Below are 26,351 nucleotides of genomic sequence, written 5' to 3' on the forward strand. Positions count from 1 at the left end.
ACCGGCCAACCGCCCCGGGGAGCCCCCTTGAGCCTGCCGAGGGCAGAGCCAGCTCATTATTCCTTTTTCCTTAGAGCAGGGGCAGTGAGGGAAGCGGGGGAAGGACGGCAAGTCACAGCCTGCCTCTAGTGCAGTGGCCTCCGCGCGGCAGCACGCGGGGCCTGCCCCCACCTTGCTCCACTCAGGCCGGTTTCCTGAATGGAGGCTGAGCTGAGGACTGACTTTCAGATACAGGGCCAGCCAGGGGTGTGTCACGTCTGTCCTTCTCCAGCACGCCTGGCATTGTGCAGGATGCACAATAAACATCTGATTCAAACACAGACAAAACCCAGGAAGCTCCCTGGGGTGGGAGGCAGAGCAAGTGAATGTTTGTGGCACGTGGACTGTCCACGAGGCATCTCGCTGGGTATTTCACGTCCAGCTCAGGCAGCTCTGTGGTACAGGCCTCATCTTACAGGTGGGGAAAAAAAAAAAAAATCAAGGCTCAGAACTTGAGCAACCCTCCCAAGGCTGCCTAGTTGGCACAAAAGCACACACTGTGCAGGGGTTTAAGAGCCCAAGTTTTGCCACATCATCCAGTGACACAAGAGCCTTACATTTCCAAATAGGAAACCAAACTGTGGACAATTACATCGCACAAGGGGACAGCACGGGGATAAGATGGTAAATGACCACTGAATCCACTCCACTTTAATTAATGGTCAAAGAGTAGAAGACTGTGCCCCCTCTAAGGGGCAGGGGGGATGGATCTCAGCAGGAGCGAGGGGCAGGGCAGGCAGCCCACGTGTCGCACGCAGGCCTGGGCACGGGGCACTGCTGGGGCATTTCTGCAGAGCAGTTATGCCAATTTACACTTTCCCCGCGGAAAGCCTCCACAGGGGCCTGAGACACGCAGTGGTCGAGGATGTGGCGGGGGCCCAGCTGCCCAGATACCTCGGGAAAGGGTTAGGGAGCCGGAGGGCCACTTAGCGCACACTACCTGCCTTTTTCTTTTTGGCACTTTAAACACCCAGGTGCATTGTAAACACCCAGAATCACTTCACGCTTTGGTGGGTAATACCCATGGAAAGAGTCATTTGTCACCTATGTATGGAGCACCTAGTCACAGGCAGGCGCTGGGGATGTAGAGACAGAGCAAAGCCATGCCTCTGCCCGCAGGAGGGAGGGCAGAGCTCCTGTGCTGGGGCTGCGGATTTGAGGAAGAACTCTGTGCTGGAACATTCCGGTGAAGCGGCAAGGCAGGCGGCAGCAGCATGACATCTGGAGAAGCACAGGGGACTGCTCTGCTTTGGAAGCCTGGCTCTGCCACTCGCTGGCCAGGCAGATTTGGGGACATCACACGACCTCTCTGACTCTCAGTTTCCTCATTGGCAAAATGGGGACAATGACAGGAGCTTCGCCCATTGGCTGATGTGAGGATGAAGAGATTTCATGTATGCAACGTGCTGTACCCACCTGGCATGGAGTAAGTCCCTAATAAAAAAGACACCCTCCCCCTCCAATACTATTCGTGTCAAAGTGACTCTTTCTGACTCATGTTACTGATGTGGCTCAGTTTAGGGGGAGTGACTATAACCTCAAAATCAAAAGGCACATTTCAAATTTACTTCCCCATCAATCTTTGCCATCTGGTCAGAAAGCCCCAAGTCAGGGACACGGGCGCATGCCAGCTCCAGTGTGTCCTGACCCTCACTTACTGTCATGCTCCTGTACTCATCTTCAAACATGTCCAGAAAGATTTCTTCTCCCTAAAAAGAAAGGGAGGGAAGAGAAGACTATTCATATTTTTTCCATAAACAACAGAGTATTATAAACTGTAGTTCTCGGCTTTTGAGGCCATCTGTTTCTCATTAGCGAGTTCTCGTAAATCACCAGGAAGTAAAATACACATGTGAACATGAACACACACGCTCAAATGACAGACCAAATATCAAATTGCACTACTCAACACTTTCCTCCTCCTTTTTCAAGCATACGGAGTTAGAGTTTCTCTGTCAAAGCAGCTAATTAAAAAAACCACAAATAACACTATACATACTTAAAATATAGGAAAGGTTAATATTTCAAGTGTTTAGCATCATCTATTCACGGAGGATGGTTGGAGAAATGGAAAATCCTGGTTAAGTCACCATGTTAAAAAACATGAGGCTCCACACCTCTGAAAGGAAGAGTATAATTAAATAAACTTAACACTAAAATTCTATGGCTTGTTCCATTTGGGGTTTTTTTTTTTGGTGCATGTCACAGATGTATTATTCATGCCATGAAGCAAACCGTACTTATACAAGTGTGCAGTGACCTTCCACGCTCCCCTGTAACAGAGCTGGCTTACATTTACAGGCAGATGGATGTTTCCTCTCTTGCGTATCCAAGGAAGGCTACTTAGTGGTGAGCGTGAGCAGGCGCAGTAGGTTCAAAGTTTTACTTCTGTTATTGGCACTCCCGATTTTATAAACGATTGCGATCATCAACCCCATTCCTATCCAAATCTCTCGGTGACCCTGGTACAGCGGGGCTTCAGGGGGATCCACACATTTCTAACGATGCTTGGAAGCATCTCAGTGCAGGATCAATGGCTCAGGCTGTACCAGAGCCCCACAAGCCAAAAAATCAGAAACCATTTGTTTCTTGACGAGAGTCTCTGGGGTTCTGTAGTTCCTTAGGGCCTTGGCTGTACAGGAAGCCCCCTTCGCAACAGGGTGAGAACGTGGCTCTGAGACACATCAACCAGGAGCCAAATCCCAGCTTTCCCTCTCAAAGTCCCTTTGTTCTGCTGCAAGAATGGGAGGGCAGCCCCTGTCTGTGTGGGGCATTGTGGAGGTGACGTGAGTCTCAAGGCACATAAAATGCAGAGCACAGAGCCTGTCCCTGAGTCAGGCATCGTTAGCACAACAGTGTCTGTTGCAGCTGTCCTGTCTCTCTCGCGGGTCCTGCACCACACACACACACACACACACACACAGAGTGGGAGAGGGAATAGATCCTTTTTATGTTTTTCCAGTTGTCAGAACTACAGATAAACTTGAATGTACTTGCGTGGCGTTAGTACCCCCAAAAGGAATGGCAATCCCTGAACACATCCAAAAGCTTCTGAAACATTATATTTAATACTTAGGGCGTAAATGTTATAGGATAACAGCAGGAGAGAAAAATCTGGGTGGGGAGAAGGGAGCTGAAATTCAAATATAACTTTCCTTTTGTTAATAAAAAAGAATAATCCTCCGAGAAAATGCCTACTTATATATCTTTCTGTTTTTACAATCCAAAAGCTTTCTAGGGCCCCTAAAAGCTTTTTAGAGCAGTTATACTGGAATGGGATTCAAAGACGACTAATGGAACTGTTTCTGCCCTTTTCGGGCTTTGCTAGAGGGGCATATCCTCACTTAGAGGCCAAGCATGCTCTGCAATGTCTAAGGGGAAACTGGGATTTCCTCTTCAGTGTGTAGGGGCCACAGTGGTGCCACCCTTGTCTGGGCATGTTCACTGCTGCAGCTGGATGGGTCATCTGAGCCTGGAGAGGTGGATTTCTAGACTATATGACTTTGTTTTATCTCACCACACACTGACAATAATGGATAGCGGCTTAAAAAGATTCCTGCAAAGAAACAGCACTGTAAAGATAACGAAAGCACAAGTGAACAACAAGAAAATGGCAGTGCTGACACCTTTCCCCCTCCTAGGCAGATCCTCATTAGCCACATTGACAGGTGACACCATCACTAACAGGATCTGGAGAGATCTGATATGGAGGCCAAAAAATTAGAAAATTACAAAGACTATTTGACATATGGATTAATCCACCATAGTTAACAAGTGATGGGCCTTGCCTAAGGATATATTATGCTGGTCTGGTCAGAATGCTTGTATCTCCCCCAAATTCAAATGCTGAAATCCCACCCTCTAAGATGGTGGCATTAGGAGAAGGTACCTTTCAGAGGTGATTAGGTCATGAGGGTGGAGCCCTCGTGAATGGGATTAGTGGCCTTACAAAGAGGCCCCTGAGGGACAGCTTGCCTCTCCCACCACGTGAGGACACAGCGAGAAGGCACCATCTACAGGAAAGCAGGCCCTCGCTGGACACCAAACCTGCCTTGATCTTGAACTTCCCAAGCTCCAGAACTGTGAGCAACAAATCTCTGCTGTTCCCAAACTACCCAGTTTAAGATATTTTCTTACAGCAGCCCAAATGGACTAAAACATACGCCCTAAGAGGTAAACAAAGCCATCACAATTAGATATTCTAAAACTAATCATCTGGAACCCAAAGACAAAGCTCTACAAATGTTTCAGATATTCAAAGTCATGGCAGTACATTACAAAATCTCACTAAACTTAATAGAAGTTTTGAAGCCTGTATGAGGTTTCTTAGTATACATATATATAGATAAATAATATGCATGTATATGTCATAAATTCATAGGTAATTCACAAGTAATTTTATATGTATAAGGATATATAACTCACGAATATAAGTTCATCATGTATAATTTAGTCATACGCATACAATTCATATATGTATATAATTCATAATTTACATATAAATTCATAAATACACATTCATAAATAACTGCTAAACAAATTGTCATATACTAGGACTGAGTCACCAAAAATTTTACTGGTAAGAGAGCATGGGCAGAAAAATTCAGCAATCACCGCTCTGGAGACCATGAAATGAAGCATTTCTGTAAATTTTGAATTTGAAATTGAGCATTTTGAAATTGAGCATAATGGGTACAAAAAATAATGGAAGACACGTAACTATTATGTGTATAGGACCAGACACCACAACCCCGTTTCTACAAGACACACCACACTGCTGTCCACCCGCGCTCTGCCAACTAATTACCTTATAAAAATGTCGAACCAGGTGGACGCTTTCTTCTCTCGCGCCCTGTTAGAAGAGAAGGAAGGTGAGGAGGAGGCAGGAGTCCTGGAGGTGAGTGAGTTGGGCAAACTAAGGATTCCAGAGTCTGCATGTATATAACACAGACGCTGGGCTGATCTTCCTGTGTAAAATGGGCCTTAATGAGAGAGGGAGGGAAACAGCTCAAAACGGAGATGGGAAAAGGACAGGCACTGCAGTGTAACGACGTGGAAAACTGTTAACATACAGTTAAGTGTGGGGAAATGAGACATAAACTATGGCCATTATGACTCCATTTTTACAAAACAAAAAACTCATCTGTAAGCGTGTGTGCATATATATGTGAGTGTGAATGTGTCAGGTACAGTTGTTACTTTTTCCCTCTGTGCACTTTCTAAATTTTCTAAAATAAACATGGAAAATAAAGGGGATGACATAAAAGCTATTGAAAACCTGATGAACATATACTTTAGCATAAAAAACTATAAATAATTGCGTGTGTCTATGTTTGTATATATATAAAACTTTTGTAATACAAAGGGAAAAATTTAAAAATCCTGGGGACAAATACAGAAGCAAATAATTGTAACAGAAACTACTAAAATTCAGCAATTCAATGAGCTTTTCAGCAGGTCTTGGCTCAAGAAAAGTTTGTTGAAGCAGGGTCAACATCGGTGCCTAGGGACACTGTGGATGGGCCCCATCTGGATGCCCACAGCCCCCTCCCGACCTCCTCCCGCTCTCCTCAGCCACAGGGAGGAGGAGGGAAGGGGCCTCACCTCCAGGCAGGCCAGGTGCACGTCCTTGATGACGCAGCCGGCGCTGGTCAGGACTTGCTGCTTCAGGAGCAGGCAGCTCAGCTCCAGGGTCGCCAGCCGGATCTTCCCGTCTGCAGAGCACAGCAGCGTGAGCCCCGCACACCCACAGCAAAGCGCCCTTAGGCACAAGGCTCCTGCCTTACCTGCTTTGAGGTTAGCAGGTCAGCTGCTCAGCTGACTGCTCAGGGCCCCCAACATCCAGTGGGGACACAGAGGGAGACCCTACATGCCAACCCCATTCCCAATCAGGTACAATTCAACATTCCCCATCAAAACTGCCTATGCCAAATACTTCCCGAAGTCCCTTTATGGGCTGCGGGTGACTAAACATTATTGAAGGCTTAGGAAGTGGCCCTCTGTGGCTATTTTGCTTATCCAGCATCCTTTCCCTTTCTCAGGGACGAGCACTCACACTTTCCTTTGGAGGAACACCAGGGTCATGTGATTTGGGTGCAGCTGGTCCCCCTGCCCCCTTCCTGGGGTGGGCACATCACCCAGGCTGGTCAGGGTGTTCCATCCCCCTGGTCACAGTGATTGGGTAAGGGACAGGCAAGGGAGCCAGTCATAGCCACTAAGGCTCAATCCCACAGTCTGTTGGAACTGCTGGGTAGAGAAGCCTCCTTGTGCTCAGCTGTGGAGAGGACAGGAACAGTGGTGGGGCCCTGAGTGGCACAGGCATCATAACCCTCATCTGCCACCTCTCCACCCTCACCAGCATTTTCAACCTCTGTAAAGCATTCTGCAAATAGAGCGTCGAGATCTCCCTTCCGACTGGACTGCATAGACCTAAGCGTCTCCCTTATAGCAAGTCTAGAGCCCCAGGGTTAAACGGATGGCTGGAGGCGCTGGAAGTCATTTTGTCAACCCAGAAGGCAACAGAGTCCAAAGATAGTGAGTTGAGCTTGAAAACACTATTTGAGCCCCGGGATCCGGCTGTGCCTGAAGCCAGCCCCAAACAGACTTTACAAGCCAATATAGTTTTGTTTGTTTGTTCCTGTTGGTATTGTTTAAGCCAGCGTGAGTTGGGTTTCTGTAACTGCAACCAAGTTCTGACTAACACACCTTGCTATGCTGTCCTACTGTGAGCCAGGCACAGTGTCAGTCACTATATATTACATGTGCCCCCTGAAGGAATTTCTATAAAAATCTACTGCAATGGGTACTCTAAAGACCGAAGTTTAGCAAAGTGAAGTGACTTGTCCGGGGTCTCACGGCCGAGCAGTAGTGAACTCCGCGAGTTCTGAATGCCAAACCCACATCTGGCATCTCTCCTGGAAGCATCAGTAACTGACGGACGGAAGGACAACTGCTCTTATGCCAACTCCTTTGTGGGTCTTTAAGCTTATTTCTGGGAACAGAGCCAATGTGGAAGGAGGGCCCAGGAGAGGGGGAAGTCTCCAGGCCACGCCTCCAAGGCCTTGGGAACATCATGGACCAGGATGGGCCACTGGGAAAAAACTCCAGGCACACACACCCTTGCACGCACACTTCGCCCACCCCTTTATTGCTGCCCTGTAAGTCAGATGGAAACAGACGAGAAAAGGGAAATCTGTGTGCTTAAAAAATAAAAAGGCATATCACACAACATAGCTCTTCCGCAGCATGACACAGACCCCGGTGACCTCCGCAGAGAAGGGCGGGGTGGCCTCAGCGCCCCTGGTTCTTCCACCCCGCCACTAAGAAGACCTCTCCTCAGCTGCCTCTGCCCAGTCAGCGTCTCTTCACGGCAGTCTCACCCTGCCTGCCCCTCACCTACCCCTACTGTTGGCTGGTCACAAACTGCCTCCCACCCACTGTCCCCTCAAATGCTCCTGCTACCTCAAGGGAACTGGAACGTGACTTTCCACCCAAAAGCCTTCTACCTTGGCATGCTCCTGCCAAGGAGCTGAGCCCTGTCCCACCAGCCCAGCCAGCCCCTTCTTCCTCAAAGCAGCTTCCAGGCCGTGCCTCTGAGTCGCCTCTGCCTCTTCCCTTCAGAGGTCCAGGCTATCCTGTCCAGCAGCCCCAAGGGGCCCGCTGTCCCTCCTGAGCCTGGAGGTTCCTCTCCCAACACCCAGGCCACACTCTACCTGCCTCGCCCGCCCAGCCCCATCCAGCTCACACAGTTCCTGGCAACGGCCCCCGGTACCATCGGACATGCTCTGCCCCCCCGGATGGGACCTCTTGGCAGACACTGACTCTGTGGAGCACTGTCCCCCCCGTCCTGAGCCACACACGTCTCTCTCACCACCCAAGAGCCCACATCCTCCCACCCCTCTTCTCCCCCGTGGGTCCTGGCCTAGGCTCCTGCGCTGGCTCTTCCTCTTCCTCACCTCTGGATATGGGCAGCATCCCGGGCTCGGTCAACAGCCCTCCTTCCTCTCCTGGGGCCACCCATGAGCCACCCACGTGTCTGTGGGTCCCGCACTGCTGGCTCCAGCCCTGACCTCCACTCTGAGCTCTAGAGCCTTCTCCACAGGGAGCCCACGGGCTTCTGGGACTCCACAGACTGCCAGCCGCTTTGTCTGTCCCACACCACCTGTGCCCTCGTCACTCGCATGCCGTGGCCAGTACTCAGTGAACATCTGTTGAGTGAATAAACACTCCGATGCCTGCTGACACCTCTGAGGCCACTGACTGGGCGCTCCAAGACCCTCCACTCACCAGCACAGCCACACTCTGTTTCCAGCCACCACCTGGACGCCACCCTCCATGGCTTCCACAGCTCCTATCTGTAATCACAGTCCCCCCTCCCCGGCCCTGGCTCAGCCTGCTGGACGGCTCCAGATCTGCAGCCTGTGGCTCTCTCCCCACCAGGCCTACAGCTCCGCCGGGTCCCCACCCTGCACCACTCACCCTGGTGGCCCCTCTCCTTGCCTTTGCAGTCAGGGGTTCTCAACCTCAGCACTGCTGATATTTGGAGACAGATGATTCCGTGTGGTGGGGCTGTCCTGTGCCTTGCAGGACATTCAGCAGCACCTTTGGCCTTTACACACTAGGTGCCAGTAACATCCCCTCCCCTCAGTTGTGATGACCCAAAATGTCTCCAGACATTGTCAGTGGCCCCTGGTGGTGGGGGGGCGGGGGGCGGGCAGGCAAAATCACCCCACATTGAGAAGCACTGTGCTAGGTCACTGCACCTGCTATTTCTCGCCCTTTCCCTGGGTGCAGATTGGTGTTGGCCAAAACCTCAGACCTAGGCTGACCAGTGCAGACACTGGGCACATCACACATTATCAAGAACATCTGATCCAAACCTTCCAATCTTCCTCCCTTGCTCAGACTCTCAGCCTAGTTCATTCTCCCCACATAGCCTTGGGCCACCCAGACGAGGGAGAGAGAAGGAGACCCAGAGCTGAAGACCCAGCTGCAGCAGGCAGGAGGGTGCTGGTGGCCCAGGACACGGGGCTGGAGGGGCGAAGAGAGTGGCTGAGATTTGCCTGGATTCTCAGAAGGGCCAGATCCAGCACCCGGGGCCCTGTGACCCCAGCCGGGTGAGCAGACGCCCCGAGCACCTGGCTGGGCAGCGTTGTTCATGATCCTGATGAGCCTTTCGGCCAGGAGATGGTTGTAGGTGGTTTTCTCAGCCGCGTTTGGCACTGGGAGCTGGATTCGTTCTAATTTCTCAGGATCCATGCCTGGAACAGAGAAAGAGGCCACCCCTGTATTAGAAGCATTCCACACTTGGGGAATACAGAACTAGAGAAACACAGACCAGACATAAAGGAAACCACAGTCATCCCCAAGCATCGTACCTTCAAGCTCTTAACCACAAACTCAATGAGCTGGACCCGACGTTCAACACTCGGGCAGCAGGTTCTGAGCTGGGCAGGGCAGATGCCACTCTGCCCCTGATGGGGTGGCATTAGCAGACACAGACTAAGCTAAACCTTGATTACAGAAAGGTGCACGTACAACGAAACCAATACAGCAGATCTGACAGCAGGCAAAGGAATTATTTTTCCTTGGTGAAAACTCAGCAGTTCCCCATGTGAAAAGAAACAGCATTTAAAAGACAAAAGATGAGATGGGGGTGGGGAAGGTTCATGAGAAGAGGGAATGTGCCAAGTCTGTGACAAGCCACATTATCGTTTTTCCTAAGGAAACACCTAGGAGCCGGGGTGACGGGAGACCGTCAGGGCTGCTAGAACCATCCAGGCCCCGAACAAGAGGTCTTCAAACCGCTCACCAGCTCATCTAGCATGACTCTTGAAAATACACTTGTAGAAACAAACATTTGCTTGATCCAAGCACAGAGAACCAAATGGATTGTTTATGCCTGAAGCACGTCCTTTCCTGTTATTCTACAAAAGGGGGGAAGGTGGCATTTCTCGGAACTCTTGAAATACGGCCCCTTGAGTATCGGATGACGCGTCATTTAGAACCTTGACAAAATAGTGGAAGATAGCGCTGAAGAGCTGATCGTCTGGATTCTAAGTAACTCCTACTCCACGTTGACGTAATAAACCATAACAATATATCTTGCCTCGTTGAATTCCTTCCAGGTCCCAGCGAGAGGCCAAACCATACCAGAGACATGACGGGCGAGGGACAGCCCTCCTCTCTCTCATGCTCCACAAACGTGGCTTCGTCAAAACATTTGTTTGCAGTGAAAATTTAATTTGTGGATTTTGTACCCCATCTTGATGCTAAATGTCCAACTCTGAAGCGTTCTGGCTTATAAAATGGCAAGAAGAATGTCAACTGAATCTTTCTGGCATTTGTTTTTTCCTAGAGCTGTCAGCACGGTCCTAACATCTCGCTAGCCTCTAATTTCTGGCCCTTTGTGAACCGCCAGTCTGTGGTTCTGGTGGGAATCAGGCTCCTCTGCCTCCCGGGGCATCACCCACCTGTGGGACCCGACCATGCCCTGGCTCCACGGCACAGAGGGCAGCGGCAGGCCCAGCTGCTGGCTGCTCCGAACGTGGTGGTGGCCACAGAACCACAGAAAGGGGCAAACTGGTCTTGAATTTCCATAGAGAGGTCCATTTTGTCTCTTTCCTATTATTGCCATTCCCCCCCCCCATTAGAATTTCTGGAAAATGAGAAAATCTGTGGCAAAATCTTTTATTGACAGGAAGAAAAATGTTCTGAGATTCTCCTGACTGGTCCCCACCGGCAGCTCCACGCTCCGATGGGAGGGCCCCGGAGGACTGACTGCAACACTTCAGCGAGGAAATTAAGGCCCAGAGATGTTAAGCTGCTTCCCCAAGGTCACGGAGCAAGTCAGAGGCACAACGTGAACCGTCTTCAGATGATTTCAAGGGTGGGCTGGGTCCAGATGGGAAGGTGGTGGCACCACCCACACGGAGAGCCCAGGGTGCCTGCCCTCCCACGCTGACAACAGCTGCCACCTCGAAGGTGGCCTCCATGTCCCTGGGCTCACTCTCTCCAACGGAGAGAGTCGGTGTGGTAGGAATTTTGTTTTGATACTTGACCTATTTGAACCTCAGTCTCCTCACCTGTGAAATGGGAATAATTACGGTAACTACCCGCAGGGACCGTTGTCAGGATTGAAGGAGGAAAAGCACTCTGCCACAGAGTGCTGTTACTGCCTGTTATTATGCACAGACGGGAATTTTTAGTTTAAGCAACGATTAATATGTTTCCATATCATTCGTGTTACAAAAGGAAAGGAAGAATGAAAACCAAAGCTAAACCCGAGCTACAGAAAGCGGCCCAAAAAAGACATGCTGAGCTGTTTGGGGCCCCTCTCAGGGGATGAGCTACTCAGGTTGGGTTCTGAGGGATGAATAAGAGTTTGCCTTGAGTTGGACAGGGAGGACCAGGACTTGACAGGCCAAGGGGGGACTGTGGGGACTGGAGCAGAGCTGGGGAGGGGTCATGGGGTGGAGGATGGGAGGGACAGGCAAGGCTCGGTGCCAGGACCGCCGGAGGGTGAGTCGGTGGAGGAGGCCATGAGAGGCAGCCAGTGGCAGGTGACGTGATCTGGTTGTGCCACGGCTGACTGTGGGGTGGTCTCCTCGCTTCTGGCGCCTTTCCCAGTAGACCCACTGCTGCAATACATTCCATGCCAGGTGGACTTGACCGACCGTGGAAGACAGAACAGAGGCAATTCCACACAACATGTGGCAAAACTGTACAAAACAAACAAACAAACAAAAATATCCCTTTTTGAACATCTCCCTTCTTTCCCCAAAGTTCCTTCTGAGCCAGGTGGCTCATTTCCTCTCCGTGTCTCTCTTTCTCCCACCACAGATGGCTTCTAAAATCCCCTGTTGCTCTGAATCCGTCACGCTGGCCTGCGGTTTTCAAGGCCTGTGCAGCGAGTCAACGGCCCCAGACAGTCCTCTGGCTCCAGAAGCCTTAGGAAGCAGTTGGTGGCCACTGATGACCCAGTGTTTCTCAAGCAGGCCTCACCATTTGCCAAAATACTCAGTCGAAACAAACAAACAACAAAAACCCCAGGTCTCTGGGTAAAGCCAGCGTGCCTTTGGGAGGAAGGAAGGGAGGATTCTGCCAAGACAACAAGATTTCCTTCATAGGGAAGCACTGTAAAAATGGTGACCACGAGCGAGGCATGTTCCCTGCAATGCCCCATCTAATCCTTATGACATTCTATGAAGGAGGTAAAATTATTTCCATTTTATAGATGAGGAAACTGAGGCTCAAAGACGACAAGGAGCTTGCCTGAGGTCACACAGATAGTGGAAAAGCCCCGAGCTTAACGCGGTCCTGTGACTCCCGGGCCACCTTCCACCCTCTCTGCTGTGTCCCATGACACTTGTTAATTCTTCTCTGTCCCTCCGCCTGCCCAAGCTACATGTGACACAGTGTCTAGCAGTGTTCTTGGCACAAAGGCAACAGTCCATAAATGTTTGCTGAATTAATTTAATAAGTTTTAAAGGCATTAACTAATTTCGATCAAATTTAACCCACTACAAAACAGAGGGGCAGAGGATCAGACATATCTAAAACTTAGGGGAAAATGTACATAAAACAGAAGCTACAACATGACAGCTGAGCAGAACAGCCCAACTGTCACCCAGGCGCAAAAGAGACTAGAAAGAAATAAACAAAATTATTGGCAATTGGTTACTGTGAGGTAATCAATTATAACTAATCATAGGCAAGTGAAAAAAAATCTTATTCTCATTTTTGTCATTTTTGTTTTCTATAACAAACATTACATCATCATCACTATTCCTAGGACGGCATTTAATTTGTGGAAAAGCATTTGATTTCGGTTTAAACCACCTTCCTGAAACGAAATGATGGCTGACAATTCTGAATGAATAAGGTCAACGTCGAGGCATAACAGGGACATACATGTGCAAGGTAAGACAGCACACGTGTACGAGGACACACACACACACACACAGTTTTAGTCACAGAAAGGCAAGTTTTGCTGCAAACCCAATAGCGTTTCTTTGCTAGTCATTTCCCTCTGGAAATAAACTGAAATAAACACTGTGGGTAACGTATTTTCTTATCTGCTTCAACCCCTAAGTGCCTAGTGACAGAAAAATTCCAAAGAAACCCCGACGCACTTCACTGACCACTAGCTCGCCGACTTCCAGCAGACCGCGAGGGCCTGGCCCCTCCCTCAGCCCCGCCTCGGGGCCAGGCCTGCGCCAACCACATGAGTCAGGGTGGGCGTCCCCTTCTCTGCAGGGGTGGGCGTGGAACTCCCAACTCTCTCTTTCAAAGAATCCAAAACAGAAGGGAAGGGCGTGGCTCCGCAATGTGAGTTGTGCTTTCTGGATTCTTCCCCCTCAGGGACAGACCCCACTCGGGGAGGGGTGGAAAAGACCCAGACCAGAGCTGCCCTAAGACGAGTCAGACAGACAAACCTGGATAAAGAGACCATGAGAATACCAGGTAAATAATGTTCCCACTTTTAACATTTCTTTTGACCACGCAAGGTCTCCTTGGCTGCAGTCCCGCCAAGCACTGCCAGCTTTGGAAAACTATAAGCCAACGATTTCGAAAGCTAACCAGATGTTGGGTCGATTTCCAGTGTACTTCCAGTTGTGATTATGTGTCAGCCAAGATCCAAAGTGACGTTTTGCCAGCTCTCTGCATGGCGAATGCCTCCTTTTATCCTATTACCTTTCAACCTTTCCCACATCGCTCAGTGTGGCTACTTCTCAGCTAAACACAACACAACAAAAAAGACAAAAAGCCCACGACTCTTCCTGCGCAAACAATGAAAGGAGGGGCGGGAGCAGAGGGTGGTGGGTGGACAGGGAACCTTTAACACAAAGGCTGCAAAACTCGCCCCCTACCCCCGCCTGCCCTTGGACTTGACGGAAGAGCGAAGGCTGCATTTTCTGTTAAGAAACTAACCAGAATTCATTATGTGGCCCAACTGAATCACGACAAGCGCCTTCCGCCAGCCGGTCAACCCTTTCCACTGTGGGATATTCATTTCGGTGCAGCATCTAATCTATTATGATTTACTGGAAGGCCTGAGCTCACATTTGGTTTTTATTAACATTGCTTTTATGTTAGAATTGTCTATGAGGAAAAATTTATCAGAAAGAGACCATCTCATTCCGAGGCCTGCTTGGGGGTCAGGATCTGGAAAAGAGACTGAAGGTCAAAGCAGCGAACCACCCGCTACGTAACCAAAAACTGACCAACCAGCCAACAGCCACCAAAACCACCAGAGGCAGAGCCTGTGCCACAGGCCGGGACTGCGCATTCGCCAGCTGCCCGCGAGGCAGCTCCCCCGGGGCACCTGGGCCTCAGGGCACCAAACTTGAACTTTCTAGTTTCTTTTCCAAAACCGCTCCGTGGCCCATGCTCGCTGATTCTGGAAATGGCACCGCATGTCACATAGAGACAGGACTCAGGAACTTGGGCCTCACCCACACTCCCCCTTGGTGCCCCTCCCATTCACATCTGGCAGCTGTCCTGTCCCCAGCCCCGCGCCTCTCCTCGTCTCCCCATCTTAGTAAACGGCCCCCCACGGCTGACCAAGCCAAAGCGCAGGAGCCGTCCTCGACACGGCCCTCTCACGTCGCCGCGCCTCCCCACACCCGATCCGTCAGCGCGTCCTGGCTCTGGCTCCACAGCTGTCGTAAACCCTTCCGGTTTCCCCCGTCTCGACAGCCAGCACCCTGATCCAATCCACATTCTCTCTCGCCTGGACTGCTACAGCAGCTTCCTAAGAAGGCTCCCGGCTTTGCCCCCTCGAGACTCACTCCCCCACCCCCATTAATCCACTTTCCATCTAGTAGCCAGAAATTTCTTTTAAAAAAAACTCCCATCCGATCACATCACTATCCTACTTAAAAATCCTGTAGGGATTTCCTGCTGCAATTGGAATAATATTTAAATTCATTTCACAGCCTTCGAGGCCCTTCATGATCCGGTCCCTGCCTGCCTGGCCAGCCTCACCTTGGCCTGCTTTCTGCTCCTCAAATGTGTGAGCTCTCCCCCACCTTAGGGCCTTTGCACGTGCTGTTCCTGCTGCCTGGAGCACTCCTGTCCCAGATCTTCGCAGAGCTGGCTCCTTCTCACTCTTCGGGCATCGGCTCCGATGCTCCTTCTTCGGAGAAGCCTTCTCTGACCACCCTGGCTGGTAACCTAGTGACCGCTGTACCACGACTACCTGTTACTCCTCAACCTCCATTCTGCTCGTTTCCTTCTACCACTTGTCACAATCACAATTGATCTTGGTGTTCACTTGAACAAGACAAACAAGATTCGTTCCACTGCCTGCAACCATACCTTGCCCATTGCAAGCACTCAGCAAACATCTGTTGAATGACAAGAAAACCTTTCGGTTCCCCCTCAACTCCGCCCCCATCTCTCCATCCCTCCCATCTTCCCACTGAATCACTGTGAACCTGCCCTGAGGGGTGCAGAGTGGATCAGACCCCTTCCTGGCCCCACCGCCCTCCAGCAGCCCCCACACGCTTGTAGGAATGCGGTTCACGGTCATTGCCTGCACCGCGGCCTGTAGACCGGCTCCGGCCTGCCTGCCTCTCAGGGCACCCTGCTGTCAAGGACACGCTGCCGCTCAGCGTGAGGCCAGGGCAGCGATCCTACAGGTGTGTCACAGGCTCTCTGCCACCCCCCACCTTGCTCTGCCCTCTCCCTGTTACCCTTCCCACCCTCTGGCTGCTTCTTCCCAGTTCCCTGACCCCACAGCCCAGGTGTCCTTGGAAATCGGGGATTCACTCCTGCAGGTGGGGTCTACACCCACCACCAGGCATGTGACCCTGAGCTGGACAGTCTCCTCCCTCGTAGGACTTTCTGCCCAAGTGAGACAGCTGCTCTTTTGGGCAAGGGCCTCGGTCTGCCTGGAGCTTGTAGCCCGTGCTGAGCAAACGCCCAGCACACAGCTGGTACCCTGCACGCGTGATTCATCACAACCTACCTGATCACGGTCTTTTAGAACCAAAGGAGTTTTCAGACAAAACAGATGGTCACTTTCAGAAGAAGGCAAACACGCGTAACCATATAGATTATATGATGCTTGCCTGCTTGAAAACCCTTCAGAGCTTCCTGCCGCATCAGAGCACAATCTATTCCCTCTGCAGTCACCAGTTCTCACCGAGATGAGTCCCTGCCACGGTGCTGCCTCCCTCCGCCAGTCTGGTCAGCATGCCTACCTGTCTCTGGGGCACCAAGCTTGTTGTCACCTCAGAGCCTTTACTGGGGCCCCGTCTGGGTGCATTCTTCCCTCCGATCTTCACGAGGTAGCTACTTCTCCTCACTTAAGCCTCCAACAGACCTCTCCGATTTGCCCAGGTGGACACAGCACCCTGGGCCTTCAGCCTGCCCCAGATCCTCACCCAGTTTTACTTTCACCACTGCATGTGTCCCCACAGGGAATACCTTACTCACTTGCTTCCTAGTTTATCGTCTGTCTTGGCTGATAGGATGCAGACTCCATGAAAGCATTTGCTTGGTTCACTGCTGCATCCCCAGTATTAACCCCAGTGCCTGGCATCTAATAGGGCTTCCAAAATGTATGCGGGAAGGGTGAATGAATCAATAAATGAATAGCATTAGCAGAAAATGGAAGAAGGAAATAAATTCCCTCGAATACACAGTTCTATTCTTCTAAGAAGAAATCCCTAAGAAAGGGAGGTAAGGATGCCCAGGCGGGAAGTCGGGAGGGTGTCTCTCCAGGACACGTGACTACTGATTGAGGGCACGCTGCAGCACACACGGCAAGCCACGACGTCTCTACTCCCCCACAGGTGGGGGCTCCAGGGAGGACGTCCCTCGAGAAAACCAGCCACCCAGAGAACCAAGAGCTTTTGCCCACTGCACCTGGGAGTCTGGCAATCACCACCTCACAGACGGCACCTGCCCTGCTGAGGCCCTGAGCACAGGATACCAGGAAGAGAGCAGCCTTGGGGACCTGCCACACGGCGGAGAGGCAACCATCAGCAAACTTTGGCAGAGTGCTGATCGAGTGCCAGGCGTAGGCTGGGTACTGCAGGGGGCACCAGGACAGCCCTGGTTTCTGCCTTCCAAGGCCTGGCAGTCCAGACTGGCAGAGTGAACATGCAGAGAAAAAGAGGCATAAAAAAGTGCCATGGGAACTCCGTGGAAATTAAAAACGTCTACTCTTCCCAAGACACTGTCATGAAAATGAAAAGACATGCCACAGACTGGGAGGACATCTTTGCAAAATACATCTGATAAAGGACTTTACCCAGAATACATAAAGAACTCTCAAAACCCAATGATAAGAAAAAAGCCCAGTAAAAAATGGGCAAAGGATTTGAAAAGACTTTTCACCAAAGAAGATATCTATATGATAAATAAATGACATGCAAGATGTTCAACATCATTATTTATTAGGCAAATGCAAATTAAAATCACAATCAGATATCACTACACACCCATTAGAATGGCTAAAACTAAAAAGGTGACCATACCAAGTACTGGTGAGGATGTGAAGAAACTGAAACTTTCATACATTGATGATAGGATGTAAAATAATACGGGCACTTTGGAAAACAGTTTGGCAGTTTCTTTAAAAAAAAAAAAAAAAAACCCAAACGTACACCTCCCATATGATTCAGCCACTCCATTCCTAGGTATTTACCAAAGAGAAAAGAAAACACAGTTCATACAAAGACTTGTACACAAACACTTACAGCAGCTTTATTTGCAATGGTCAAAAACTGGAAACAACCCACAAGTCCATTAACAGATGAATGGATAAACAAATTGTGGTACGTTCATACAATGGAACACTCTCAACAAGAAGAAAAGAACCGATATGCACAATGTGGATGAATCTCGAAATCATTATGTGGATTGGAAGATGCCACACAAAGAAGAGTACACACTGTATGACTCTGTTTACAAAGAATTCTAGAAAATGCAAACTAACCTACAGTGACAGGAAGCAGATGGGCGTTACTGGGGAGCCAGGTATGGGAGGAGAGAGAGGGCATGAGGAAACTTTTGAGGCCATGGATATGTATATTGTCTCGATCTTGGGGATGGTTTCATGGGTGTTTATGTATGTCAAAGCTTGTCAACTGTATACTTTAAATATGTGCAATTTACCGTATACCAATAATACCTCAATAAAACTTACTTTAGTAAGTACATAAAAAGTACATACTTCTGGCCAAGATAGATTGGATTAACCTCCTGATTCAAGCAACTTAGAAAACAAGACCAAATATATAAAACAATGGTTATCAGACTCCAGGCAAATGGGCAGCATAGGAAGGTGACCCCTGAGAGAGAGAAGGAACAAAAGGGGTATCCCAGGGACTGCTCCAGGTCACTGTCTGGGGAGAGCACCCAGGCCTCAGCACAAGGAGAGAAAACCCAAACCCATAGGCTCTCTGAGATGCGAAGAAAGAGTTTGGAATCTGAGGAAGCCAAGTGGCTAAAATGTGTGGGAGACAGTACTGAAGAGGAGGGAGGTGCAGAGGGCTCCTTCCGAGCTTCAGCTGAGTTCTGATCTGTGCATGCACGTGAGGAAAGGGAAAGACCTACTGGAATGAAGCAGGTGGAGCAACCTCTGGAGCTCACACAGGGCTGGCCAGTGTGGAAGGTCCCCCTAACCGTGGGACACTACACTGCACAGAGTCTCAGAAGGGCACTGCCTCCCTAGCGGGGCCAAGTCAGCCCTAAACTGTAGGCTGCCTGGACTAGCTCTAAAAACGCTTAGAAGTAAGCCTCAAAAAGGATCAAACTGATTTCAACTGACTTAACCATAAGCCCCAAAATATTTTTAAAAAGAAAGAATCCACCATTCAATGATGTTAAATTCACAGTAACTGTCAATCAATCAAAAATTACCAGGCATAAAAAAAAAAAAAAAAAAGAGAGAGAGAGAGAGAGGTGAGATCCAAAAGCAGGAAAGAAATCAATGAGAGAAACTCAGCTGGAAATCACACAGATGACAGAATAGGAATAGAAGAAATCAGAAGGGAAATTATAAAATATTTTAAACTGAATGGAAACAAACTGCATATATCAGAATTTATTGGACACAGCCAAAGCAGTGCTTGGAGGGAAATTTATAGCATTAGATTCATATTATAAAAGAAGAAAGATTTAAAAATCAATGACTGGTGCAGAGAGGGTATGAGGGAAGCTTTCAAATAATGAAAGTGTAATATATCCTGATAGTGGTGGTATTCACACAAATTCATACATGTACCAAAATTCACAAAACTAAATATAAAAAAAAGAATTTTACTGTATGTTAATTTAAAAAATAAAATAAATTGAGTAGCTTTAAAAAAATCAATGATCTAAGCTTCCATCACAAGAAACTGTAAAACAAAGAATAAATTGGAAATAAGTTGATATAATCCTCTAGCCAAACTGATCAGGAAAAAAAAAATGAAGACCCAAAATATCAATATCATGAACTATAGAGGAAACATCACTACAGATTCTACAGACATTAAAAGGATAACAAAAGAATATTATGAACAAGTTCATGCCAATAAATATGACAGTTCAGACAAAATGACATGTTCCTTGAAAGACACAAATTACCAAAGCTGGCCGGGCGCGGTGGCTCACGCCTGTAATCCTAGCACTCTGGGAGGCCGAGGTGGGCGGATCGCTTGAGCTCAGGAGTTCGAGACCAGCCTGAGCAAGAGCGAGACCCCATCTCTACTAAAAATAGAAAGAAATTATATGGACAGCTAAAAATATATATAGAAAAAATTAGCCGGGCATGGTGGTGCATGTCTGTAGTCCCAGCTACTCGGGAGGCTGAGACAGGAGGATCGCTTGAGCTCAGGAGTTTGAGGTTGCTGTGAGCTAGGCTGACGCCACGGCACTCACTCTAGCCTGGGCAACAGAGTGAGACTCTGTCTCAAAAAAAAAAAAAAAAACAAAAAAAAAAACAAATTACCAAAGCTGACTCAAGAAGAAATAGACAATGTTGAAAAGTTCTAGACCTACCAAAGAAATTGAGTGGTTAAAAGCCTTCCCTCAAAGAAAACTCCAGGCCCAGATGGCTTCACTGGTTTAAGGAACATTTAAGGAAAAAACAACTCCAGTTCTACAAAAACTCTTCTAGAAAACTCAGGAGGAGGGAATATTTCCTAATTCATCCCACAAGGTAAACATAACCCTGATAGCAAAACCAGACAAGAGTACTGCAAGAAGACTACAGACCAGTATCATCCATGAACACGACGTAAAAATCCTTAACAGAATTTTAGCAAATCAAATCCAGCTATGTATATAAAGTGCCACACGAGGTGGTCCTACCCAGAGTGAACATCACCTGAAAGGATCAAAGAGAGCTTCCTGGAGAGGTGACTTCTGGGTGGAACCTTGAAAGACAGGCAGATTTCAATAGGTGGTGATGTTGGCGAAGAGACTATGGCAGGAAAAAACACAAACAAGAAGGTGGCAGACTGTCCAGTTGTAGGGGGAATGCCAGGCTTCCAAAGGAGCTCCTTTTCCTGGGAACAGTCCCAGACCCAGGGTTGAGCCCCCTGGGACCAAGTCTGTGCTGTGTGACCCTGTCACCCAACCATAACTGACTATTTCAGAGTTAGACACACCACCAAGTTCAAACAATCAGATTTCTTGCCCAAGAATGTGAAACTTGAATGGAGCCAGACTCCCAGCCTGGGATTTGCTGGGACCAACTCAGAGCCCTTGAGGGATGGTCCATGAACTTTTGCTGCTGAAATCCCGTTGGATGGTTGGTTCCTGTCCTTTCCTAGGCTTTTTAGCAATTTCTTGGATCCTGTGAACTTCCCCAGGGGCCTTCCTACAGACTTTCATTTTAGCTTAAGTTGATGAGAGGCAGTTTCTGCTGCTTGCAACTGAAAGAACATTAAAGAGTTCAGTGAGTACTATGACAGCAACTACCAGTTTACCTCTATGAAAAATTCTGTCATTGCATAAAAATTTGAAAAGCCCTGGGCCAGAGCCAAGGGTCGGTAAAGAGAAATCCTGAGACTCAGATCAAACCTACGTGACAGATAGGTGCAAGCTGGATACTCCAAATGACAGGTACGGGAGGGTGGAGTTTAAGGGAGCAAAGCAGGAGCTAAAGGTTTCTGAATGGGGAAAGGATACGATCAAAGCAGTCTTACTGTAAGAAGATTATCTGGCAGTGCTACAGAGGAAGGATTATAAAACGGCAAAGTGTCTGACCCCTCAGGGAGGCCGCTAATTCATTAGTGCAGGTATGAGACAGTGGCCGCTGGAGTGACCTGCCCAGACTTCTCTTGCTCCCGTGCCTTTCTCACCTCCAGCACCTAGCTTGAAGCCAGGAACTGAGCAGGCACTCAATTAAAGCCTGCTGATCAGATAGGCTGAAAAGGAAAAATTGACAAAACTTGATGACTAAATGCTGGGATCGAAGGAGGGAAAGAGCTAAATGTCATGGCAGTTTCAACCTTGGTTGGCAACTTCAACTGAAAGAGAAATGGCAGGAAGCGTGACCAGGTTGGGGTACATTTATGGGTAATGAGTGCAATGGTGGACGGACTATTTCAAGGTATTGCTGAAACACCTGGGTAGGAGGCGCCAGCATGTAACCAGTAGGAGTTAGGACTGCAGAGCCAGAACGAGGAGGGCATAGAGCACGGGGGCGGGGAGTGGTGGGCGTTCATGGGGAAGAGCCGGTCACAGCCTCATGGAGTTTGGTTTATCCTTAGTAACTGAGGCCCCTGTGTGCCAGGCGCCGAGCCAGGAGCTGGAGGGGACCACAGAAGCCATGGGAGTGAACAAGGCAGTGGAAGGAAATGTCAGTAGCAGGATTTGGAGCCTGACACCCTTCTTTTAAAAGTCTTAGGCTGGATTTACAGACTTACACCTGAATACAATGACTTACCCCTGAGTGCAGTCAGCATGGTTCGTCCTGTCTACATTAGGCAACGTCTGGAAAGTCTCAGTGCCGTTCAGGAGGGGACGGCAGAATAGGTGACGGCACAGACATGTGGTCAAAAAGAACAGGCAGTTCTGCATAGACATGAACCCACGTGCTGACACATGATGATGTGAGAAGAGAAGGTAAAAAACTGACATATGAACACCTCCATTTACGGTTAAGAGGGGGGCAGTCATAGAAATAAAATCACATACACTCCCACTTGGGTTTGCTTAGCTATCTTTAAAAGGACACACAAGAAACTGGTAGCATGAACTGCCTTTGAAGAGAAGAGCTGGGACTCAGGGTAGGGGGGATACTGTTTCCACTATATATTCTCCTGCCACCAATTGGCTTATTTATCATGATTAATGATTTAGGAATAGTTTGTTGCATGCACTTTAGTATCTCTAGCCATAGGCTGTCTTAGTAAAAATCAACTCCTCCTATTCCCCAACAAGCTCATGAACAACCTACTCAAACATCCCTTGATGTGATGTCTCTCTCATCTATGCCCTTGGCAGGGGCTAGAAGGAATATTCCTAAATTCTTTCAAGAGATTCTGACATGGAGGTTTCAGCACATGCCTGTGTCAAGCTGGGGCTGGGGGACATCAGTGATTATTCCCAGAAGTCGGCAGTGACAGCGTGAATGAAGGAATCCTAAGGCGACCTGACAGCGCGACAGGAGCTGGATCCTGGCCTCACAGCCCCAGCAGGGGAAGCCAGCGAACCACACCTTTCTTCAGAAAGGAAACCTACACTTCCACAAAATCCACCCAGGGTCTATTTTAGCTCTGAACCCAGAGCAAGAACATCAAGTATTATAAATAGCAAAACCAAGATTACAACTTGACTGATTTCAGTTCTGATGTTAGGAAAGAGGTCGGATGCTAAGTCAGTTGTAAATCAAGGGGTCGAAAGAAAACCACAGTGTGAACACAGTCATACAGGGTTAGGCACCCAACACTTTAACCTCCCCGCCTTCCCCCGTATTGCCTGAGTAACCAATTCCTGTGGCTTCAGTTGGTAGAAAATCACCTGAGAAATTCTAACGAGGCTGAGGAGTTTTGTGAGAATCCACCGGAGCCAGAAAAGAAACCCTGCGTGGAAAGCGCCTTTCCTTTCCCTCTGCACGGCGGAGGGCAAGGGTGCTACCGAGTACTCAAGGGCAGCCAGGAAGGCGGCGAGGTGCACAAGCTTACCTTTATTATGCGACATGGCGTAGAGGAGGCAGAGCACAAAGAGGGCATGGTAATCATCATCTGGGCTGTCCAGGGCGTGGTATACCATATCCAGGAAGGGTCTGGAAAAGAGGAGGGGCACATATGAGCCCTGTGGCGCACGTGGGTGAACACCTCCCCTCTCCCACCTGCTCATGGGGCAAAGCTGCCCTTGCCTCTCACAGGTGTGCACTCACTTAGGCCACCTGTGTGTAGAGTCCACTGTGTGCCCAGCTCAGCACTAGGCACCAAGGCCATAAAGACGAATGAGAGACAGGCTCTTCCCATGGAAAGCTGCTATGTGGAGGGAAAACTGACCAAGGAACAGATCACTCAGTCACTCAACAATCATCCATCAGGCATCCCAGACACCAGGGATAATTGATACAAAGTCCCTGCTCTTTGGTGCCTCCATGCCAGTTGGCAGAGACGGAGAACAGACAGACAGCACTCCAAAGTGATGTGTGTCACAAGAGAATGAAGAAAATGAGCAGTGTGATAGGCTAGCAAGACCAGACAAAGCATAAACAACAATCTGAACAAGTTCAAGAACATGGGCCCTGGAGCTAGACTGCCTGGGTTCAAATTCTGATTTTACCTCTTCTTAGCTGCAAACCTTTAGGCAAGTTACTTAAAACCTCTTCATTTCCCCACCTGTATGATGGGAATCAGAAACTTGTGGGGTTAATGGGAGGATTCAGGTGCAATGATGACTAAGAAGCATTTAGCACAAAGCCAGATACTACGGAAGATGCCAGCACCTGGGAGCTGCTATTTGATTTCTATTTTCAATATTCCAAGGGCACTTCTCCATGCTTTCATGTTGGCAGGGTCCTGGCCCAGCAATTTTTTGGACCGACTTTCCCTGACTGGTAAGAATCCATGGCAAGGTCTCTTGCCTCTGATGCTTTGTGGGCGAGATCTATAGAGTGGCTGCAAATACCGGAAACCGCACATCCCAAATGCTGCCCTCCCAGGTGAAAGGCCGGCCAGGAAGGTCCCCTCAACACAAAGATAATAGACCATGCACAGATCTGGCCATAGGCAGGAGGCTCGGATCCCAAGACCGTCTGCGGCCGCCCCCTCTGAATGCCAGGCTGAGGCCAAGAGAGCAGAGCACCTCAATCGGCGACGAAGGGCACATTTAATCCCAGAAGGACACAACAAGCTACTATCAACATCGGTTACCTAAGGGGAGTGAAACTGGGTGGGGTGGAGAAACAGGGAGGTTCTTCACTGTAGAACCTTTGATACTTTTTGGATTTTGAACTCTATAAATGTACCACCAATACAAAATATCAAATTGAAAAATGCAAAAGGAGTGAAAATGTACTTGTCTTAACATTGCAAATAAACATGAGACACAAAAAAATTTTTTTTAAAAAAAACTTAAAGGGGACATTTATGTTTGGCGCCTGTTCTCCAGAGCCCTAAATGGGTCAGCGCCTTACAGATGTGTTAATAGTTTTGCCATGTGTAGATCCGGGATTTTGAAAGCCTCCAGCAATAACACTTCCAAACTTAAGAGCAAGATAAAGTATAAAACGTTTTATTGTAAACCAGCGGCTTGAAACGTGGATTATATTTTCATTTGAGAATAATATTAACAACCAAATGCCAATAGCAGCGGGAGGGTTGGGCAGATATATCATCGTCATAAGACGAAGTGTTGTAAAGCCATTAAGCATTTTGCTTACTAAGAGTATAACAAAGTGAGAAAGATGCTCAGGGTTTGCTATTGATAGGAAAAAAAAAAAAAAAGGAATTAAAAAAGACAGACATGGAATGGTCCAAGCTACTGGGGGAAGGGAGGGCAGAATTCCCAGAAAGTTGACACTAAAGAAAAACTGGGAAGAAATAACTAAAATGGTAGTAAAAGTTGCCTTTGAATGCTGGTATCATGGAGACTTTTTTCCTCCTTCTTTATACTTTTCAAGATTTTTCATTTTGTAAATGGGTATTATTTTCATAATATTTAAAAAGTTCTTTTAAGAATAATTTTTTTAAAAAACACTATTTTGAATGTTTCTCATTTCTTAGGCTTATATTTAATGCCGAATGCAGATACAGCCCATAATATATGGGGACTATAAGAAGAGTCTACTTTTTACTATGCTGTTTTTTGGGGCAGGTAGACCAACGTGACAATCCAATTCACATCCTAGAGAAAATATGGCCACATTCCCTTATCCTCAGCACCCGCCCTGCCAGGAAATCAGGAGACAGAGGATGTAGCAGTTTCTCACAACCAGCAACTCTCCACCCCGGCCAGTCTCTTCCCTGGCCTTCAGCCTCAGAGAAGAGCAGAGATCAGGTCCCGAGGTTCCGGGGCCTGCACGTGGCCTAACTCAAGGCACCTGAATCAGCCTCCATTATAAGCCATGTGGTCGAAGATGTCCCAAGTTAAGAAACAATCCCAATCAAATCTAAGAAAACCCCTCTCTTCCCTAAAATTCAGAAAAAAAGAAGTTATCAACCCCAATCTTCAAACATAACACTTAGGTCTGTTTTTTTCCTTTTTGGGGAGGGTGAAGAAATACATGGGCGTTTCTCTTCCTTTAGCAAAGCTATAGTATTACCATACTATGCAAAATATGTGCTGTTTCCATTCATTAGATCCTAAGAACCCGTGACAGTATTCATCTAAAAGCAGCGCCTAATATTCTATTAAGCAGGTACACCGGCAGTTGCTTAAGCAACCTCTACGCTAGTCACTGGTGGCTTCTCCAATTATTCGTATTCTAACCAACGCTGTGCCAAGGTTGTCCCCAAACTTCTGTATTTAGAATGACTTCCTTAATTTTCAGAGCTTCAGGAGTGGCTACATTTTTTGCTGCCAAGCAAAATCAAAAAGTCCTTTATATAAGTTATAATAACTGATAGCTCACATCATACTCCAATGGTTTTTTACTTAACGAAAACTAAAAATGGCCCCCTTGCACATCTGTTAAAAATTAATCCCATCTGTTAGATAATTGAAATATTTGCCAAGCAAAGAGACAAACAGGATGTAGAAGGAAAAATCGGTGGGTTTCAACTCTTCACTTCAAGTTATATTAATAAATAGGATGGACCGTGTATTTCTACCACGCCACCCTAAGGGTTCAGGAAGTGAATGCCTCGCAGGCTGATGGAGAAACCCTATTGTGCATTCCTTAACTA

At 48.2% G+C, this 26,351-nt stretch overlaps 1 protein-coding gene across 5 annotated transcripts in view; it reads right to left on the reverse strand.

The window, feature by feature from the left end:
* CLEC16A (C-type lectin domain containing 16A) overlaps nt 1-26,351 on the reverse strand; it is a 198,314-nt gene that overhangs the window by 110,756 nt on the left and 61,207 nt on the right. For all 5 annotated transcript variants that reach the window (XM_069486925.1, XM_069486923.1, XM_069486922.1 and 2 more), the window contains 5 exons: nt 23,172-23,272; nt 9,177-9,299; nt 5,644-5,753; nt 4,847-4,891; nt 1,698-1,748 (listed from right to left, as the gene is read on the reverse strand). In XM_069486925.1, the coding sequence (XP_069343026.1) occupies nt 1,698-1,748; nt 4,847-4,891; nt 5,644-5,753; nt 9,177-9,299; nt 23,172-23,272 (430 nt within the window). The remainder of the gene's footprint in view (nt 1-1,697; nt 1,749-4,846; nt 4,892-5,643; nt 5,754-9,176; nt 9,300-23,171; nt 23,273-26,351) is intronic.

Source organism: Eulemur rufifrons, chromosome 14 (genome assembly GCF_041146395.1).
Source record: "Eulemur rufifrons isolate Redbay chromosome 14, OSU_ERuf_1, whole genome shotgun sequence".
NCBI classification, from domain to species: Eukaryota; Metazoa; Chordata; class Mammalia; order Primates; family Lemuridae; genus Eulemur; species Eulemur rufifrons.